Source organism: Phyllostomus hastatus, unplaced genomic scaffold, assembly GCF_019186645.2.
Source record: "Phyllostomus hastatus isolate PE091 unplaced genomic scaffold, TTU_PhHast_1.1 phas_scaffold_1674, whole genome shotgun sequence".
NCBI classification, from domain to species: domain Eukaryota; kingdom Metazoa; phylum Chordata; class Mammalia; order Chiroptera; family Phyllostomidae; genus Phyllostomus; species Phyllostomus hastatus.
In genome coordinates, this window is record NW_025334011.1 from 20,857,971 (window position 1) to 20,881,019 (window position 23,049).

The 23,049-nt window shown below is 38.3% G+C and overlaps 1 protein-coding gene across 1 annotated transcript in view; it reads right to left on the bottom strand.

Moving 5' to 3' along the window:
• Positions 1 to 22,238, bottom strand: part of TMEM236 (transmembrane protein 236) — a 42,251-nt gene extending 20,013 nt beyond the window's left edge. Inside the window, exons 1-2 of the mRNA XM_045858050.1 lie at positions 21,906 to 22,238; positions 649 to 721 (exon numbers count right to left, since the gene is read on the bottom strand). Of these exons, the coding sequence (XP_045714006.1) occupies positions 649 to 721; positions 21,906 to 22,162 (330 nt within the window). The 5' untranslated portion in view covers positions 22,163 to 22,238. The remainder of the gene's footprint in view (positions 1 to 648; positions 722 to 21,905) is intronic.
• Between the last annotated feature and the right edge of the window lie 811 nt (positions 22,239 to 23,049).

Below are 23,049 nucleotides of genomic sequence, written 5' to 3' on the forward strand. Positions count from 1 at the left end.
TTTAAGTTGTGCACTTTGAGAAAGTGAAAATTCTGTCTTTCACAGCACCTTACCAATAATTAAGACGAATAGGGCATTCTTCTTTGAACTTCTTAGATAATAAATTCTTATAGCCTGAAAGTTTTGCCTATATTCCTGTCCTGCAGATATTCATTTATTAGAGTCCTTTTGAAGTTGCATTTGGTCAAAACCTAAAGTTATTCTCAGATAAGTATCATGTGCAAGTTACTTGTCGATGGATATATTATCAAAGATCTTAGAGTGTGAGTGGTTTTTCATTGGAATATTCCTCCATTCCTTTAGAATTCAGGATGATCATGAGAAGCATCAGGTTAGAAGAAACCAATGTAAATCCTTGCTTTTAAAAATTATTTTGAAATAACATTCCTGCCTCTCACACACAAACACAGAAGTAATCTTTTTAAAAATCCATTGCTAGACATTCCTACATAATCTCAGAGGTAACAACGACCTTGGGGGGGAGGGGTGTACACATGTAATATATTATAATATACGTTACTATTTGGAACACACTATTTGGAAGAACACTGGATAAAATAAACTTTAAGAAATTTGTTGGGCACACCACTCTAACAAGAAATTCTAAAAACTCAAAATCTTTCAGCAACAGAAATAAAAATTCCATACCTCAGTCACTGCTATAGAAAAGCTGAAGCTGGGGAGTGTGGTGCATACCACACACATCATCATAACAGGTCGCCTAGCAAAGGAGAAAAAAAATAAAGAGCAATAATGTACAAGATCAACAGTTCCTGTTACTTTTTGCTAATTTTGCAGTTCCTGTTCCATTCATCTAGTTTTTCTAAGAAGCTACTGCTTCCCTATTTCCATTTCCCAAATGCTTGACTACGGCAAAGAGGAACACATGCAACAACCAGAATGCTTTTCTAGGACAAAGGGGGAGAGGTTTCCAAATAATTAATAAGTCATAGACAATAAAAACAACACGAGGCAAGATCCATGGTATGCAACATTTTCATATTCCATAAATTAGGTTCCGGCCTGAGAGTTCAGGCTCTGGTGACCAACTGGAAAAAAGAACAGCGACTTTTACAAGTTATATTATACCCAATGTTGTAAAATTCAGTTTTTTAAAAAGCATTTAGAGATAATATTTAAATACTAAAGGATGGCTTAAATTGAAAACATTTAGGTATTATTTACTTGAATGAAAAAATGTCATATGTACATAAAAATAACATAATTTTTCATCTGTTTTTGGGTGACCTCTTAAATCTTTCAAAATCAATTAAATACTTATGAGATAGAATATGTACTTAATAATCTATCTTTGAGAGAATATATATATATTCCTTTAGCATCATTAATTTTGGGGAAAACAAAATATATGCAAAGATTGTCTATAATAAAATAGTTACCTTCTCTTCCCTTAGTTAAATAGATATTGTAATAACTACATTTGTGGGATAGTGTGTATCTAAATACAAAAAGTGTTGGAGTCCTTCAGATGACTAAGAATTTCTCCTTGGTCCTGACAGGTATCCCTCTAATTTCATCCCCATCTCAGATGTTCTAAGTTTAGACATAATTTATGGGGTGGGATAGCCACTCTCTTATAACCAGACCTAGCACAACCTGCTAAAACTGTTAAGTATGATCAGATTTTGAATATATAGCTTTGCCCCCTCTGTGAGTCCACATCCAAGTTCCTAGAGCACTCAGCTCTCTAAGGCTGGCTAGAGCATTCATAGAGTCCTCTTCTTGGCTTGACCCCAGGAACTATTCCTGCATCTCCTCTTCATCTGTATTATCTCCCTTGATTAGCTCAGCCAAACCTGTTTCTTTAAATACCACCACTTGCCAAAGACTCCCAAACATACTAAATACATATACAAGTATATATACAAGTATATATATATACAAGTATACTGGGCTCAATCCTGAGCCCTGCACTTATACACTCAACTATTTGGAACCTCCACCTGGATTTCTAGTAGGCTGCTCGGGATTAACATGCCTGAAAAAGAACCCACACCCTTCCCTATACTTGTTCCGATCACCCTCAAATCCTGTCTGATTCACTGCCAAGATACATTTTGAATTTATCCTCTGCTATCATCTCTCATCTGCAGTATTTGCTAACTAGTTTCCTGTTACTACCTCTATTTTTACCTAGCAACATTTTCTCCATGGAGTCAACAGTCATATTTTCAGATTTAAAACATAACTCCCCTACACAAACATCTCCAAAGTTGGTGTATGGGAAGAACACAGAGTTATTGTTTATTGAGAACAGAGTTTCAGTTTGGCAAAATGAAAAATGTTCTGTGGATAGATGGTGGTGCACTTGGCACAATGATCGATTAGAATAAAATTGAAACCTATTACCCTAGCCTACATGCTCTACATGATGTCGTTCCCCTCATTTCCCCTACTCTCATCCTCACTTAGAATGACCCACATCTCTAACACCTACTTAACTCTGACCACATTGGTCTTCTGGTTATTTCATGATCCCACCAAGGTTGCCACACCTCCAAGTCATACCCTGTCTATTTCTTTTGCCAGTGGCTCTCTACTTCTGGACCTTCCATGGATTTTTGTTGTCATAAAAAATTTACATATATGAATATATATGACTACCAGAAATTCTGCTAATTATTTCTGTACTTTCTTATTGTTTATTGTACCTCTCTTTGCCCATATCCAGGGTAAGTTTCTTGGAAGCAGGGACCTTTTCTAATTGTTCACTACTTATTCTTCACCATCTACAACAATGTTTTTCAACTTGTTTGTGCAATAAAGTTTCTGGGACTCTGGTAAGTCCTATGGAGTCTTTTCAGAATAGAATTTTTAAATGCAGACAATAAAATAATACTTACAAAGCAAAGCAATTATATTGAAAAAGTAACCTAAAACCTTACTTTTTTGGATATATTAATATATGTGTCTATCTGTGAATAGAGTGTCTTCTTATGTCCTTTGAAGTAAAAACTGTAATCACTAGTGGAAAGTGTAATCACTCATAATTTCAGGGTAGTGAACATGATAAACCTTATCCTGAAGTATCTGAGACACTTATAGTGGATGCAAAATGGCAGCAGAGTAGTTCAAGTTACATTTCTCTCCTCCCAGGACCAAACTGGAATTACAACTAAAATATAGAGAAATCAATCTGAATAACCAACTGAAGACTAGCTGAAGAGAAGTATTACAACTAAGGATTCACAAAACCCACATCAACACTGGCAGGAAGGGCAGAAAGTAGCAAAAATTTGGTCCCATCCCTAAAGGTGGTGGCTGAGATTCCAAGGGATATCTCAGCATCAAATGTTCCCCGTCAGACAAATGAGGGTCTCAGCCCCACACTGGGCTCCACAGCCAAGAGCACCAGAGCCAGGAGGAGGCACCCACATAAAATCTGGCTGTGAAATCATTGAAAATTTCATCCAGCAGGGAGACTGGTGTTGCTAGATACACAGGTGTGCTGTTAAGGGGCCAATGTACAAAATCTCACTTGCAGCCACTCACACTAGGGCAGAATGGACTAGAGTCATGTGAGGATGGACTGAGGTTTGTGGTTCTAGGGAGAGAGTGAAAGAGACAGCTGCCAGAACCTTGTGCTGAGTCCCTCACCCATACCACAGATGCCATCTTTCTTGGGTGGAACACTTTTCTCCTTATGGCATCACCCTGGGCAAATGCAATAACCCCACCCTGCATACCTTGTGCCCTGCTAAGAAGTCAGCTGCCTGGCTGAGATGTAGAGATCCAGGCAGACTCAGGGGGTGTCAGTAACTAAGTTGTGTGGCTTCAGGGCCAGTGGCCATTACCCCCACTTTCCCATGAAACTAACTGCTGCCTCTCTCTCAGGGGAGATCCACTAGCCATACCCTCCTGACTCCTGGTGACCCTGCCTTGCTGAGCTCAGTCTGCTGGAAGAATCTGGGACAGACTGAGTTGTGTAGCTCTAGGACTGGGGCCATTTTTCCCTCACATGCCCAACCAATGCCAAGTCCTTCCTTCACATGGATACAGTCTTGGTCTGTTTGCACCAGATAAACCCTGGAGGCCTCACCCTGATGATTCTCTGAAACCTAGTCTCAACACAAAGGTCTGTGGGTTACTAGCAAGGGGAAGCTGGACTAGGTATACTCTGGAACTTTTGCTGAAAGCCCTCAGACCTAGTACTGGCAGGGAGTTTGAACCTGTATCAATCTGGTTCCTACCAAGAGACTCACTAAGAGCCTACCCTGTGCAATTCAAATACTACCAGAGGCTGTTTCAGTGATTGAGCCCAACAGGCAGCCAGTAAGTTGAGGCAGGCAGAGGTGGATCTCAGGACACCTTGGGCATTTTGCTGACCAACCCCTGAGTTCAGTGATGCTGGAAGCTAGCATTGGTGTGCAGCTTGGTTCTTTCACTACCTACCAAGGCCCAGCAGAAGCAGCCACAAACTGTGGATCTCTTCATAGCTCAAAACAAGTTGTGCAAGGCCTGTCACAGGCAGCATCTACAACTGATAAGCACCAGAGTACCCCCCAAGAGACCCCAGAACCAGCAAACCTAGTGGCCAGCTTCAGACAACATCAGAAAGATCCAATGAGCTTCAAAAGTGGCATATCCAAAGGGAGGTTTTCACAGGCACCACAGCCTGCTCGGAGGAATTCCACTTCATATGGTCAGCACCTGCACAGCAGCTCATACACTGTAGTCGGGATTGATACTCAGTCAGCCAGCCAGAGGGTCAACCTCATGCACAAATAGGCTGATAGCAAACAACACTCATTTACAACAGGAAGCTGACATAAATCACACAAGGAATATTCCTGGAGGATCCAGCGCAGGTGATCAAGGAGACTGTGGCACCCAGTGGCACCTGCCACATAAGGCCACCCTACCAAGGCTGAGAGATACAGCAAATCTACCTCCTATGTAGAAACAAACACAAAGAGACAGCAAAAATGGGGAGATGAAAAAAGAAGCCCCAAATTAAAGAATATGAAAAATTTCCCAAAGAGATAAATGAAATGGAGGCAAGCAATTCACCTGGTACAGAATTCAAAAATATGGTTCTAAGGATGCTCAAGAAATTTAGGGAGAATTTCAAGGAACTTAGAACTTTAACAGCATGAAGAAAGACATAGAGACCATAAAAAAAGAATCAGTCAGAAATAAAGAATACACTAGAAGGAATAAACAGTAAGTTGAGTAAAGCAGAGGATCAAATGAGAGATTTGGAAGACAAGGTAGCAGTGACCATTCATGACACTAGCAAAAACAAAAAAGAATTTTTAAAAATGAGCATGGTTTAAAAGACCTTGGGGACAACATGAAGCATAACAACATCTGCATCATAGGTATACTAAGAGGTGAAGAGAGAGCAAAGGATTGAAATCCTATTTTCAGAAATAATGGCTGTAAAAACTTCTCTAACCTGGTGAAGGAAAAAGACACACAAGTTTAGGAAGTTCAGAGAGTCTCCAAAAAGATGAACTCAAAGAGGCCCATACCAAGACATGTCATAATTAAAATGACAAAGTTGAAAGACAAAGAGAGAATCTTAAAAGCAGCAAGAAAAAAACAATTAGTTACTTACAAGGGAGCTCCCATAAAACTTTGACAGCTGACTTCTCAACAGAGACATTTTAAGTCAGAATGGATTAGCATGAAATATTCAGTGATGAAAAACAAGGACCTACAATCAAGACAACCTACCCAGTAAGGGTATAATTTAAAACTGAAGGAGAAATAAAGAGCTTCTAATACAAGAAAAAGCTAAAAGAGTTCATTACCACCAAACCAGTATTAAAGGAAAGGTTAAAGGGTTTTCTCTAAGAAGAATAATTTAAAAAAAAAAGAGGAACATATTTATAAAGAATAAAATGGCAATAAATATGCACCTGCTAATACCCTTTTTAAATGTAAGTGATTTAAATACTCCAATCAGAAGACATAGGGTAGCGGAATAAATAAGAAAACAAGACCCACCTACAAGGTCTGTCCAGAAGGTATCCAGCCATGCAATATGAAAAATAGAGACACTTATTATAAAAGATACAAGATACAAGAAACATTGTACATAGGACAATGATGCCTCAGTCCCCTTCAAAGTAGGCACCTTGGGACCTCACACAATTCTCCCAGTCACCATCAGCTTCCCTGTCATATTTTTCTTGAATCTCATCAACAGTCCAAAATTTCTTCCCTTTCAAAAGTGATTTTAGTTTTGAAAAAAGACAGAAGTTGCAGAGCACCAAATCTGGCCTATAGCAAGGTACTGAGTCACCTGAGTGATTTGATGTTTCACCAGAAAACTCTGCATGAGACGTGATGCATGAGTGAGTACATTGTCATGATGAAGCCGCCAATCACCAGTTTCCCATAGTTGTGGCTTCCTGAATCATCCTAATAGTTTCCACAGAAGAATGTTCAAGCTTAACGCAAAATGTGATGCAGATTCATTCCTTTCCTTGTCTCAGTCATTTTGAATGCTACAGATGTGCAGTACACATACTCATTCAATGGCGTCTACCACGCCCACTGACTAGTACAGTGAAGTCATCATTGCTCTCACATGCACATTCCAGTCCACTCTCCTTGGCTGCCAGGTTACATTGATGTCACACAAACCATTTTCATTATATTAACAATGGCTGGACATTTTCCAGAAAGACCTTGTATATGCTGTCTACAAGAGAGCCACCTAAGAACAAAATAGACACACAGACTAAAAGTAAAGGAATAGAAAGAGATATGTCACATGCTGTGGCCACATGGCTCAATTGGTTGGAGTGTCAATCCATGTATCAAAAGGTTGCTCTTTCAATTCCCAGGCATATGTCTAGGTAGGGGGTTCACTCCCTGGTTGGGACACATATGGGAGTCAACTAATTAATGTTTCTCACATCCATGTTTCCCTCTCTCTCTCTCCCTTTCTCTCACTCTAAAAATAAATGAAAACATGTCCTCAGGTAAGAATTAAAAAGAACACGCATTATGCAAAGAGGAATGAAAGAAAAAGCAGGGGTAGCAATACTAATATCTGACAAAATAGAGTTTAAAACAAAGGCTATAAAAAGAGAAAAAGAAGGACACTATATAATGATAAAGGGAGCAATCCAAGAAGAGAATATAACCCTTGTAAACATATATGCACACATCAATGAGCACTTAAATATGTAAAGCAAATCTTGATGGACACAAAGGAAGAGATTGACATTAATACAATCACAGTAGGAGACTTTAACAAACTCATGACATCAATGGATAGATCTTCAAGAAAGAAAATAAACAAAAAAAATAGTGACCTTAAATGATACACTAGATCAGAAGGATTTAATATCTGGATTTGTTATCTTCAGAGCATTTCACCCCCCAAACAGTGGAATATACATTCTTTTCAAGTGCACATGGAATATTTTCTAGGGTAGACCACATGTTAGGACAGGAGAAAAGTTTCAATAAATTTAAGAAGACTGAAATCACATCAAGCATCTTCTCTGAGAATAATAATATGAAATTAAAAGTCAATCACAAGAAAAAACTGAAAAACACACAAAGACATGGAGACTAAATAATACATTCCTAAACAATGAATGGGTTAAAAATTATATCAAGGAAGAACAAAAGTTACCTTGAAACAAATGAAAATGAGAACAAAACAACCTAAAATCTATGGTACACAACAAAAGTAGTCCTAAGAGAGAAACTCATAGCATTATGGCCTTCTTCAAGAAACAAGAAAAACCTCAAATATACAATCTAACATTATACTTAAAGGTACTAGATAAAGAAAACTAAAGCCAACAGTGAGTAAAAAAAAAAAAGGAAATAATAAAGATCAAAGTAGAAATAAGAGTCTTAAAAAATACGAAAGATTAATGAAACCAAGAGCTTGTTCTTTGAAAAAATAAACAAGAGTGACAAACCTTTAACCAGACTCATAAATAAAAAATAGAAAGAACCTAAGTAAACAAAATAAGAAATTAAAGAGGAGAAGTAACAATTGACACCAAAGAAATACAAAGGATTGTAAGGAAATATGAATAGCTATATGCCAACAAATCAGACAATCTGAACAACATTGATAAATTTCATGAAACATATAATCTTCACAACTAAATAAAAAAGAATCAGAAAATCTGAGTAGAGCAGTTATAACTAAGGAAATTGAAACAATAAAACATCTCCCAAAACAAACAAAAGCCCTGGACCAGATGGCTTCTCAGATGAACTTTACCAAACATTCAACAAAGAACTAACACCTATACTCAAACTATTCAAAAAAATTCAAGAGGAGAGAAGACTTCCAGGTTCACTTTACAAGGCCATAATTATCTTAATTCCAAAACCAGATAAAGACATTACAAAAATTATATGCCAATATCTCTGATGAACATAGATGCTAAAATTCTCAACAAAACATTTCCAAACCATGTCTACCAATATAGTAAAAAGATAATATGCGATGATTAAGTGGGATTTATTCCAGGGGTGCAAGGTTCATACAATATTCAAGAATCAATTAATTGATACACCATTAAACAAAATAAAAGGATAAAATTATATGATCATATCAATAGACACAGCAAAAGCATTTGATAAAATCCTAGCACCCATTTATGATAAAAATTCCACAAAGTAGACATAGAGGGAATATACCTCAATGTAATAAAGGCCAAATATGAAAAACACACAGTCAATATCATACTCAATAGACAAAAACTAAGTGTTTCTCCTAAGATCAGAAACAAAACAGTGATGTCTGCTCTCACCACTCTTATTCAACACAGTACTAGAATTACTAGTTACAGCAATCAGACAAGAAAAAGAAAGAAAAGGTATCCAAATTTCAGAGGAAGAAGTAAAACTGTCTTTATTTGCAGGTGACATGATACTGTATACAGAGAACCCTAAAGATTCTACCAAAAAAACTACTAGAAGTGATAAATTAGTTCAGTGAAGCAGCAGGATACAAAATACCCAGAAAACAGTTGCAATTTTATGTACACAATAATGAACTATCAGAAAGAGAAACTAAGAAAAAATCCCATTTACAATTGCATCAAAAAAATAAAATAAAATACCTAGGAATAAATTTAACCATGGAGGTAAAAAGACTTGTATTAGGAAAATTTTAAGACACTGAAGAAAGAAATTGAAGAAGATATAAATAAATGGAAGTGTATACCATGTTAATGGATAGAAAGAATTAACATAATTAAAATGTCCATACTACCCCAAGCAATCTATAGTTTCAACGCAATTCCTATCAAGACACCATTGGCATATTTCAGAAAATGAGAACAAATATTAAAAATAAAATAAATGGAACCACAAAAGACCCCAAGTAGCCACAGAAATCTTGAGAAAAAAGAACAAATTTGGAAAAATCTTGTTACCTGATATCAGACTATACCTCAAGGCCATAGCACTCAAAACAGTATGGTAATGACATAAAAACAGACATGTAGATCAATGGAACATAATAGCCCAGAAATAAACTCATGTCTTTATGGCCAATTAATATTTGACAAAGGAGGCAAGGATATACAAAGGGGTAAAGACAGTCTATTCAATTAATGGTATTGGGAAAATTGGACAGATATGTGCAAAAAATGAAACTAGACTCCCTTCTTACAAAGTACACAAGAATAAACTCAAAATGGATTAAATGTTTAAATGTTAGAGTCAACACCATAAAATTCCTAGAAGAAACCATAGACAGTAAAATCTCAGATATTTCTCCTAGCAGGAGATTTTCTGCTATAGCTCTACAGGCTAGGGAAACAAAGTAAAAATAAACAAATAGAAGTACATCAAACTGAAAAGAAAAGTCATTGAATGGGAGAATATATTCATCAATGAAACCTGATAAGGGGTTTGCATCCAAAATTTATAAAGAACTTATATAATTCAACACAACCCCCCTAAAAAATCCAATTAAAAAATGGGCCAAAGATAAACAGACACTTCTTCAAAGAGAATATACAGATGGCTAATAGAAGTATGAATGGATGTTTAATGTAACTAATCATCAGAGAAATGCTAATTAAAACCAGAAGGAGATATCACCTCATACCTATCAGAATGGCTATCATCAATAAATCAACAAAGAACAAGTGTTGAATGAGGATGTGTAGAAAAGAGAACCCTCATGTACTATTGGTGGGGATGCAGATTGGTGCAGCCATTCTGGAAAACAGTATGGAGTTTTCTCAAAAAATTAAAAATGGAACTGCCTTATGACCCAGCAATTCCACTTCTGGGAAAAAATCCAAAGAAACTTGAAACACTACACCTATGCTCATTACAGCCTTATTTACAATAGCCAAGCTATGGAAGCAGCCAAAGTGCCCATCAATAGAGTAGTGGATAAAAAAGCAGTGATTCATTTATGCAATCAAATACTACTCAGTCATAAAAAGAAGAAAATCTTACCATTTGTGACACCGTAGATGGATCTGGAGAGTATTATGTAAGTAAAATAAGCTATTCAAAGAAAGACAAATACCATATGATTTCACTTTATGTGAAATCTAATGAACAAAATAAACTCACAAACAAAATAGAAACAGACTGATAGATACAGAGAACAGACTGACAGCTGTATGAGGGGACAGGGGTTGGGGGGCTAGGTGAAAAGGTGAGTGATTAAATAAAACAAAACTCACAGGCACAGACAACAGTGATTACCAGAGGGCAAGGGGGATGGGGAGAAGTAGAATAGGGTAAAGTAGGGATAAATGGTGATAGAAGGAGATTTGACTTGGGGTGGTGAACACACAATAGAATATACAGATGATGTGTTATAGAATTGTACACTTGAAAAATTTATAATCTTATGAACTGATGCCTCCCCCAATATATTCAATTTTTAAAACCTAAAACAATTATATCGTAATATGAAATGATCTAAGGAATATGAATAGATCTATATAACAAAATTATAGGTCATGCTAATACCTCTGTAGTTTTACCTACATTCAAATGACAAGAAGTGCTAGCTTTCAATTTGAGATTAGTGAAAATAAAAATGTAACTTGTTTCATAGCCAAGTCCAAGAACATGATGATGCTAGAGAACATCTGGCACATAGTAGAAACTCAATAAATACTAACTGAACAAGTAGAATAATTAATAAACAAATATCAATCCAACTCTTTATTGTATTTAACTATAAATAATAACATATACTTGGAAATTTTGACTTACTGCTACTATGTTTATAATTTATTACACTTGATCTTAGCCAGAAGGCCAAGAAGTGATATGTTTATAATTTATTAATGAATGTTATGAATTGAATTACATCCCCTGAAAAAGACATGTTGGAAATCCCAACCCTTAGTACCTCAGATTGTAACCTTATTAGGAAACAGCATTTTTAAAGAGATAAGAAGTTAAAATGAAGTAATTAGGGTGGGCCCTAATTCAACATGACTGGTGTCCTTATAAAAAGGGGAAATTGGAGAAAGATATGCACAGAGAGAAGACTATTGAAGAAATACAGGAAGATGCCACATAACGATAAAAGCAGAGATCAATCAGAGTGATGCATCTAAAAGCCAAGGGATGTTAAAGAGGGCCAACAAAACAACAGAATCTAGGAGAAAGGTCTAAAACAGATTCTCCTTCACAGCCCTCAGATGGAACCAACTCTGCCCACACCTTGATCTCAGGCTTCCAGCCTCCAGAACTGGAGAACAATACATTTTTGTTGTTTAAGTCACCCAGTGACTTTGTTGGCAGATGCAGGAAACAAATGCAGTCTGCTTTAGGGAATCAGGGTACTTCTGTAACAAATACCTAAAATGTGGAAGTAGTTTTGGAACTAGGTAATGTATAGAGTCTGGAAGAGAAAAAATTAGATTGCCTAGAAGAGACTGTTAGTAGAGATTCTGGTGAGAGTTTGAAAGAAAAAAGAGAACTGTAGAGAAAACCTCTCTCCCCCTACGGAATACATATATTGTCAAGAACATGTGTTGCTGGAAATGTGAATGTTAAAGGTGCTTCTGGTGAGGTATCATATAGAAATGAAAACCATGTTATTGGTAACTGGGGGGAAAGCGATCCTTTTAATAAGTGGGCAGAGACTTTGGCTGAATTGTGTTCTGTGGGGTAGAAAGTAAACCTTGTAAGCAATGAATTCAGGTCTTTAGCTGAGAAGATTTCTAAGCAAAGCATTAAAGGTACTGTCTGCTTTCTCCTTACCGATTATAGTAAAACGCAAAAAGAAAGAGATAAATTGGAGAAGAAATTATTAAACAAAAAGGAGCCAGAACTTGACGATCTGGAAAATTCTCAGTCTATCCATATTGGAAAAAATGAGACAGCATGTTCTGGAGAGAACACTAAGGGTGTGGCTTGTGGGTCTAATTAATTACTTCAGCAGAAACACCCACAGGTTTCACAGAAGGGGGCCAGAGATGGGACAAAATGAAGGAAGGCTGTCAGACCTCTGGGATACAATAGGCAGAAAGTGTGCGGACGGAGCTACTCGGATGTAGATGTCTTATGTTTCAAGAAAAAGGAAGAATGATCTGTGGTGTTACAGAGCCCCTGGATGTGCCAGGACCACCACCAAAGGGGTCCAGATGTTCCCTCCTCAAATCTAAAAGTCAAGGTTGCAGCCCATGGCCAAGGGGCTGAAACCCCACCCTGATGAGTCCATAGGACAGAGCATCCAATTTCAGAGCAGCCTGAAAATTTAATGAAATTTGCCCTACTGGCATTCAGACTTGCTTGGGACCTGTGACTCCCTTCCTCCTTCCAGTTTCTCCCTTTTGGAACGGGAATGTCTATCCTATGGCAGTCCCACCTTGTATCTGAGAAGCAAGTAACTTGTTGCCTGGCTGCACGGCTTTATAGGTAGAAAGGAATTTTTGCCCCAGGAGGAATCATACCCCAAGTCTCACCCATAACTGATTAGGATGGTTTAGATAATGAGTTTTAGAACTCAGAGTTCATGATGTTTACATGGAATTTTGTACTTAGAGTTGATGCTGGAATGATTAAAGCATTTGAAGATGTTGAGATGGAGTGAATGCTATTTTGCACATGGGAAGAATGTGAATTTGCAGGGACAGGGAACAGGGTCACAAAAGGCAGGCTGTTATCAGTTGAATTGTCTCCAAAAAAAAACCCCATATTGAAGTCCCAACCCAAAGTACTTCAGAACATGACTGTATTTGGAAATAGGGTCATTCCAGAAGTAACAAGTTAAAAGGAGGCCATAACAGTAGGCCCTTATCCAACATGACTGGTGTCTTTATAAAAGGAAAGATTTGGAAATAGACATGCTGAAAAGAAGACTATGTGATGAGACACAGGAAGGGGGACATGTGAAGATGAAAGCAGAGGTCAAACAGGTGAGACATCTACAGGCCAAGGAGTGCCAGTGAGGGCCCGCAAAGCGGCAGAAGCTAGGAGACAGCCTGGAACTGATTCTCTGTCTCAGCCCTCAGCAGGAATCAACTTCAATGACACTTTGATCTCAGACTTCCAGCCTCCAGATGAGGGAGACAATAAGTCTCTGTTGTTTAAGCCACCAAGTTTGTGGTACTTCGTAAGAGCAATGTTAAGAAACAAATCCAATGAGTTATAGCATTTATGTTAGAAATATCACAGACACTTCTTTGAAGGTGTACTCCAGCTGAAACTAAAGTCAGACCATAACCACAGGACAGATTGGCTGAAGAGAAGGACCTGTGGGCTTGGTGTAACGTCCAAATGAAAGGCTGAGTTTGGGCGCTATCAGTAGAGCGCTGCACGCATCTGCAGTAAACAGTCAAGAAGATGGATTCTCCCATGATCAGGCCTGTGAAGAAAGATCTGAGCTCAGCCAAGGTGAGTTAAATATTCCTGTTTCTGCAGCAAGAATTCTTGCCCTGAGATTTCTCACACAAGAAGCATGGTGAGTGAAAAGGTCAGGTAACTTGGGAAACCACTCTCTGCTCAGAAACTCACAAAGGTTCTTTCTACCTAAGCTATTAAGACAAAGATTCCTCCTAGTCTTTCAAGGTTTCCAACATAAAACAATAGCACTCTGTCTCTACACTAACCTCAGGGGGCTCCTGCTCTATGCCAAGTTCTGTAGAAAAGCATCTTACAGACTTTACTCAGACCCCACAACTACTGTCTCTGTGGGGGCATCATCCTTATTTTACATATGAACAAAGTAATAATGAAGTCTTAATTAATTTGCGGAAGATCCCATAGCTAGGTGAAAGATGAGTTCTAACCCAGGTATTTCTGACTCCAAAACTCACATTCCTATGCACTCTGCAATCTGTCCAGGCAATTTCTCCCTACTCCTTCCTTTCTCAGCACATTGATCTTCTCCCACCTCTTAAAGAAGCCATGATTATTCCTATATCAGCTCATTACTCAAATTCATCATCCACTCTGAAATGTCTTCCTGCTCCTAGCTTGGCTCAAATCCAGGATTCCTTGTGAGAATTTCTCTTACTACTCAAAAGTACAATGCTTTCTTAATAAGCCACACACATCTATTGAATACCTGCTGAGCAAAGGGCATTGTGTGGTGGAGCTGTTGGAGTGAGATAGAGTGTAGGAAAAGTTAATTAAAAAGATCACCTTCCACCCTGGCTGGGTGGCTCAGTTGGTTGGAACATTGTCCCATACACCAAAAGGTTACAGGTTCGATCCTCGGGTGGGGCACATACCAGAGATAACCAATCAATGTTTCTCTCTCACCTCTCTCACATCAATCACTTCTCTCTCTCTCTCTCTCTCTCTCTCTCTCTCTCTCTCTCTCTCTCTCTCTCAAATAAATAAGCATATCCTTGGGCAAATATTTAAAAAAAAATAGAGCACCTTCCTCACTATTAGTACAAAGTTTTGATGACTCTCTTCTCTGGGCTCATCAAGGACTTGTGGCAGTCACATACTATTTAGTGATTTAGTGTATATTGTTTTATATTACTTTCCAATATCTTCATATGTAACTGTGTAGTCTCCACAGCAGACTCCAAGTTCCCTAAGGAAGGGGACAATACCTAATGTATATTCAAGTATTCCCCAACAGTAGCCTGGGAATGAAGCATCTTTGTAGGGTGGTAGTTTGGAAAATAGATAAAGTCAGAGAATGGACAGTCTTGAATGTCAGGTGGTCAGTGGCTGTTCAGTAAATGTTTATAAAAGAGAGACTGAGTGAATGAGAAATGGGAACTGGAAGGAAGTTCAGATAGGTAATTTCACAGCTATTCTAACAAACCCTGAGGTAAACTAATGGATCACTGTTAACCTGGAGGATTTCTAGTAAAACTGTGCCATTAAATACATTACTAGTAATTCTGGGAGATAAGGAAGATATATATGTTTATCTCATCTGTAGGGGACACAAAATTAAGTGGGACAGCAAGCATTTTGAATGATACTATCAGAATTCAGAAGATTGCAATTAATTAAAAATATGACTAGAATCAATATAATGATATTGAATAGAGATAAGAGTATATTATTGAATTCAGGTTTAATAAATAGTTCAAGTATTTGTCTATTGACCTATTCATGTAAACTTTGTGTGTCCAGTATTCTGTTTTAAGGATATGAAAACTCATAAGACACACTCTGGCTTTAAGACACTTACAGGCTATAGGAGTTGCTGAGAGATGAGATGAGGAAACTGTGCAGAGAAAGCAAGTTTTTCAAGGAATTTTAGTCAATCACACCCTCAGTTATGAAACAAGTGATACAGCTACCACTGAAGTCAATACATTGAATCAAGAGCTGAAGTCATTAGCTGCATCAATAGGACATCAGGAATTATGAGGTCACATCTACACACTAACAAGCCAGCCAGCATCCCAAGGAGACCTCCAAAAGGGAAAAGGTTCAGAAATTACAGGACAAGAATAACTGATGACACCTGGACTCTGGGGAAGAGAAGACTTAGCAGACTGTGATAAGATGTGGTTGAGCTGGCAGAATGATAGACTACTTCAAATATTTGAAAATCTTTAATATATATACAGTGAGCTCAGAGAAGTCATCCCTGGACACACAATTTTGGGAATCATCATCATGCAAGTGGTGGCTTCTATTATCAGAGCCAACAAGGGTGCTTGAAAATCAATGAAAAGAGATAATTAGGGGGCAGTGGGTAGTACTGCTGGCCATGGCCAAATTCACTGGCAAATAGAGGGCCGAGGGCCTGCAGCCTACAAAGAAGATGGGGAGGAAGTTGCATGGTGGTAGATTTTATTTCAACATAGAGAAATAAGACTATGCTCATAGAGACAAAATATGGTAAATTCCCTTGTAAAATCAGAGGTAGACTATCTGTATTGTGAGAAATTGAGTAGCAGAAAAACTAAGGTGTCATCCAGACTTAGGATTCTGTGATCTGTATATTGTCAACACCGAACTGTACAAGTAAAGGAAGAGTAGATTTTTCAGGGGTGGAATTGACATGCAGAAAACATTTTCCAAGAAGATTATTACTCTGTGAACAAAGACTGTGAGGGAACTGGGAGCAGAGAGAAGCAAAGGACAAGGACAACTGCTGATGAAGGTTGTCCAAGCCCCAGCATTAATTAATACAATGCTCTTCGTGCTTCCCTGAACAAATCTCCAGGACAATGATCTGACAATGAATTGGAACGTAAGGAAAGTTGGGGAACCATGCCTGTGTAAGGTGGCTCTGGAAATGAGGGCCTAACCGAGGTGAGGAAAACAGTCATGGAGAACCAAGAGCTGAAGCAAGAAAGATTAAAGAGGAAGAGTTCATGGGATCTGGTGATTTATTGTGTATGCTGGGGAAGAAATGCAAAAGTAAATATACTCTTGCTGATTTACTAGATATGGGAGGGAGGCAAGGAAGAGAAAGCCTTTAGTCAGGTATCATACAATTACTACTACTGAGTATTTAAAAGGATGACAGACCCACTGCAAGAAATGGTAGTGATCTGGGAAGAAGTAACTGCTAAGCACCACTGTTGATTTAGTTCATGATAATTGCTGATGGCGTTCTCAGAGGTGCTGAAGAGAGCGAGCTCTATTTCCTTGAGATTAGCCAGTCTGCCCAGGAGAGCCCAGATGTTACTGGTGCTGTGCACACTACCCATGTGTGCTGCTGTGGAACAGCGAGGTGCTCTGGAGACCGTGCTCTGGAGACCAGGCTCTGAAGATCAGGCTCTGGAGACAGACACCCTGGGGCCAGTAGTGGCTCCAGTACTCACTGGTTCTGTGGTCTTTTCATCTCTGTGCCCTAATTTCCTCATTTGGCAAATGGGCACTATAAGTGTTCTTACATAATAAGGTTATAGAATTAATTAAAGTAACACAGGCAATGTGTTTACAACTATGCTTGGTACATAGTAACTGCTCAATACATATTTGTTCTTATTTTACTATGACTACAACTACTATTACTATTACTGCCACTACCTGAAACAAATCAACAACAAAGTCTCATTGAATATGTTAAGGGCCTCAGCAAGGTTAAATGTAGTCTAAAATGTGGAGTCTTTCAAATTTGACACTGCTCAGGATTCATAACATGTCACTGTCTAAAGTAAATAAACAAGTAAGCAAGACTTGAGAGAATTCCTGAAATATGACCCTGGGTCCCAAGGCAGTGTGGGAATCCCAGTGAGCCTTCCAGCATTATCCTGACTCGAGGGACCCTCTCCTCAGAGGTCTGCTGCAGTTTCTGGCTAGCCTTACTCAATGGTTTCACACATTTACTGTTGTTATAGTAAAGGATTTCTTAGTTATCGAGATATACAATTCAGTCTGTATATAAGTAGCTTTTCTTCATTCCTTCATCTCCCTAGTCTGTTATAAACTATGACAGGTGTCCCTGAAAAGGAACAGTCATTCTACAAGAATGAGGAAATGTTAGACACGAATAAAGGAAAGAGCACTGGGTTAAAGTTCAGACTGTGCTGCGTATCTCCAGCTCTCTGACATTGTTTCCTCCCTCATAAAATTGGAATTACACCTACTTGGGCTACCTCGAAACACTAGCATGCAAGTAAAGTGAAAAAAATGATATATAAAAGCACTGTGGATATGAAGAATACCTCAGAACAGGGATCCCCAACTCCCCTCCCCACTCACCATTAGAAACTAAGGTACACAGCAGGAGGTGAACTTGAATGTAATCCACCGGAATGTAATGCACTTGAATCACCCTGAAACCATCCCTCCCACTGCCCTACCTCACACCCATTCATGGAGAAATTGTCTTCCACAAAACCAGTCCCTGGTGTCAAAAATGTTGGGGACTGCTGCCTTAGAAGATATTTATTATATCACTCTGTTGGCTCAATAACTCTCAAAGAAAAAAAAAGTGTAAGATTCTCCAAACTTGAAGAGTATTACTTAAATAGCATAGAATTTTCTTCCATTTAACCAATTTCATCATCACTTCTACCACTTCTCAGAGTCATTCTGAGGATTAAACAAGATCATGTTTTAAATGGAAACACTAAATTCAACCTGGGGTAATAGCATTAACATCCATTTAGCGCCAGGCACTATGCTTAGAACTTCATGGGCATAATCTTACTCAGTTTCTCAAAACAACATTCCAGTGAAGAAACTAGGTTGCCCTGTCTTGCTCATGAGAAAACTAAAATTCCAAGAATTTCAATAACTCACACAAGGCGTCACAGTCTTTGTCAAAGCTGGGACTTCAGCTCAGGGCTGCACCTCTCAGCTGTACTGCCAGGGCACACCCTTCACAAGCTACTGACTCATTCTTCTCCGAAACCAGCCTCGTAGGCTCTTGAGGCCAACATGGACCCACAGAGAGGTTCCCAAAGAGGCCCATCAACAATATAGCTGTGAATGCTAAGCTATCTGTGAATGAAATTTCACATAAACAACTATTTATTCTTCAAAAGTAATTCATACTTCTAATACCTACTTCCTACAGTAGCAATTACTTTTACATCACCTTCAGCTAGCAATTAAGATACATGGCATACTCTATATTACTACATATATTAAAATATCCAGATTTACACGTTGGGGAGCCATATATAATATCCAAATATACGTCTTTGGGGGAAATGCATCCTAATGACACAAAAGCGTTGAATTTTTCCTGAAACATGCTTGGCATTCAAAGTCAGAAAAAATAAGGAAGTTTCATGAGATAGAGAAAATAGCACAGAACAAACTGATCTGGACTCACAAATCTCAGCTCTACCACTTACGGAGCTTATCACCTGACTGAGTTAATCATTTCTTTGAGTTTCTATTTCTTTGTCTATAAAATGAGAACACTAGCACATAACTAACTCACTAGGTTGTCATAAAGTTCAAATGCAATAGTACAGAATGCATGAAACTCCTAGAATAGTGCTTAGTTGCTATTCTCTTCTGTGCCAGGAAGAGATAATAATATGATAGCACTCATGCCATGAGACCATGAGAAAATAGTTTCACAGTTTCACTGAAATTATAGATAACCTGTCATATATCTAAAACTATTTAGAACATTTATGGCCAGCCACATCCTTTCTACTTTTGGAGACAGCCCAATATACCTTAATACAAGAAGACTACCTGAACCAGATGTACAAAAGGAGACATGTGGCCTGGCTGGTGTAGCTCAGTGGATTGATTGAGTGTGGGCTTGTGAACCAAAGAGTTGCTGGTTCAATTTCCAGTCAGGGTACATGCCTGGGTTGCAGGCCAGGTCTCCAGTAGGGGGGTGCACAAGAAGCAACCACAAATTGATGTTTCTCTAAGGAAAAAAAAGGAAACATGTGCACTGGGGAGTAGAAATGAAACTTATTTTCCTCAAACTTACTCTTCTCCTTACTCTCAATTGTCCCAAGAGCATGGGTCATTCAAAGAGGCAGGTTAGGGTGGTGGTTAGGAGTACCAATTATGGAGTCAGAGGGTCCTAGGTCCAAAGTCTAGCCCTTTCTCTCACTAGTTAACTGACTGGGAAAGTTGCATAACTATCTAATCATCAGTTTCCTCTCTCAAGTAATTATAACAAACTTACGAAAATACCCACTTGCATGAGGTGGTATAGAATGAAATGAAATTAGTAAATCTCTTAGCACATAAGTGAACAGTAAATAAACAATTATAGCTTGATGATGATAATGACAATGATGATGATGATATATGACATGGAAAGATTTGCTGCCTGAATGATATTAAGAACCTAGAGTCCTAGGAATTTGAGTCTGTGTGTGTGTGTGTGTGTGTGTGTGAGAGAGAGAGAGAGAGAGAGAGAAAGAGAGAGAGAGAGAGAGAGAGAGAGAAGCTGCATCCTGGGCTGCCATGGCCAGTTTCCCATGGTTTAGTCCTGTGGTCATTTGAATCTCCCACCATTCCCTCAAAGCTCCCTGGCCCAGCCAAGAGACTTAGACAGCCAAAGTAACTCCCATGGAGTATAAGGAGTAGAGAGCCCAGCTCAGCTCCAAAACCAGTCTTTAGAAAATCTACAGCAGGGGTGTCAAACTCACTTTCATCAGCCTTGAGGTTGCCTTCAGAGGGCTGAAATAATTTTAGGACTACATAAATGCAATTACTCCTTAACTGTTAAGGAGGTGAAATTATACTGGGCCCTTTGAAGGCAACCATGAGGCTGACGTGGCCCCTGGTGAAAATGAGTTTGACACCCTGATCTACAGGCTTTGGGTCAAAGTGTGGAAGACCCCTAAACCCCACTGATAAAAGTAGTGCCAACCGAATGTATTATTTCCCAAAACCCCTCAGGAGCTCTGCCCACAGAGAACTGAAGCTCCCTCGGAAAGTGTGATTCTCGAGACGACATCAGTATCAGCATCTAAAGTGCACTTCATGAACTCCACACTTCAGCAGCCTCCCATCTGCAGCCTCCCAACAGTGTCTCTAGCTATATCCATATTTCTTTTTACATTTCTGCCCTTGGTTATGTTAAAATTTACAGCTCTTTGCTTTTCAAATGCATTCTATGCTGTTCGACTTTTAAATAAAAGATCAAAATGAAAGAACTTTTAAGTTATCAAAGAATACATAGAAATCCCAGATGAGTGAGAATCAGATCTGAAGACCCAAAAAGAAAAATATATTAGTATCTGAGGTTATTTGTTCTTAATATCTTTACATGGTTTGATATAATCATTATCTCATATGTCAGTTAAATCAATATTAAATCTTAATTTATTTAAAATATTTTATATTATTATTGAAGTACTTCCCCCCACAAGGGTAACAGAATTTATCAACATAGTAAATTATTATTTTTCTAAATCTAATTAAAGGACTCAGTTGCCTAAAAGATCAGTTGGTTAATGGCCAACAGATGCCCAAGACCTGCAAGACATGTAACAAAGCATTTAAAAATAGACATTATTCCCTGGCTGGCGTAGCTCAATGGATTGAGCGCGGGCTGGGAACCAAAGTGTCCCAGGTTCGATTCCCAGCCAGGGTACATGCCTGGGTTGCAGGCCATAACCCCCAGCAACCGCACATTCATGTTTCTCTCTCTCTCTCTCTCTCTATCTCTCTATCTCTCTCCCTTCCCTCTCTAAAAATAAATAAATAAAATCTTTTAAAAAAATAGACATTACTTAAGTTTTACACAAAAGGAAAATTCTATATAATCACCTGATTGTGATTTTTATATGTTAACTGTGACAATTTTATGCAGTAAAGTGTACAAAGGAATTAGGTCCAACATTTACTACTCAGGGTATCATGGACTTCTGCTAGCTCCTATTTCCTGAACACCTGCAACTGATTACTTTCAGTCACTAAAAAATGGCCCTAAAAATATGAAAGATATCATAATATCAATACATTTATAGAAACAGTGATTGTTATTTCTCCTTAATCTTACACAACACACATTTCCACTATATTAACACCCTTATACATAGTACATGAGAAAATATCTTTGAAAGCAACTGGGGGATTTTCTGCTAAAGAATTCTTTTACTCACCATCCTTTAATTTTTTTTGTAAGACGATGTTTCTTGTATAAGAGAACTTTTATGGGAACCCAAACCAATAGACTCACTGAAGCCACATAGGCAATTGAACAGGAGACGATCAGCCAATAGTGAGTTTTTTCTGCTCTATTCCTTGTCACTTGATAGGCAGTTGCAAACTGTTCCATAATCACAAGCGTGGGAATGGAGAAAGCAGCATACTCAAGAATCTCAAATACCAGCAGCTTGATTAGACTGCCCGAAGCCATCCTGAGGAAATGTGACTGCAGAGACCAGACGCTCCCCCTCCGATGACGGTCAGCAGCATATGGACACAGATACTGAACTAGAATCAAGTTCCTTGTACTCAGATCAGTAATGAATGATATTTTTATTCTTTTATTGACCCTCATATGGTTCAATGATCTTCTAACTTAACAACCGAGCTCTCTTAAAGAAGCAGAGCAGTTGTGGAAGTGATCACCTAATGTGTTTGCACATCCATTATTAGTGGTCAAATAAACTTCAGACCATGCTTTGAGGCATTGCTGGAAAGAGGACTTTTAGTGTAGGTTTTATTGCTAATTTGAGCACCAAAAAATGTTTATGTAAATTTAACACTTGGTAAGTAGAATCATTGCAAGAATATAATTTTAAAGTTACAGGAGAATCTAATCCCCTATTTTTATATCTAAGCAAATTCAGGCCAAGCAAAATATCCAAAATCTGAGTCTTCATCTTGGCTAGTGACCCCTCACTTTTCTTCAGTGGACTTGAGAAAGCAGTTTGCCAACATTCTTCCTGGCACTTGAGCTGTTTATTTGTTCTTACACATGAATTGCTGTGTAGCACAGATGAACATTTTTATTTTGTTGGTCAGGAAACTAACATGGTGATATTAGAAACCTGTTATCAGGATTAATACTAAATTGAGAGCAATCTACAGCAAGCCCCAAGGCATATCAAAGACTTAAATCACAATTGTTTCCACAAATATCCTTCCTCAACACCTGTGATGAGCACTTTGCCAGGTGTTGGGGCATGAGGATGAAGGAGTGATGATAGAAGGTTCCTGCCATGAAACTGCTCACAGTTCACAGGAGGAGAGAAACTATGAGCAACAAGAATAACTGAGGTCAGAATTATAATGTAAATG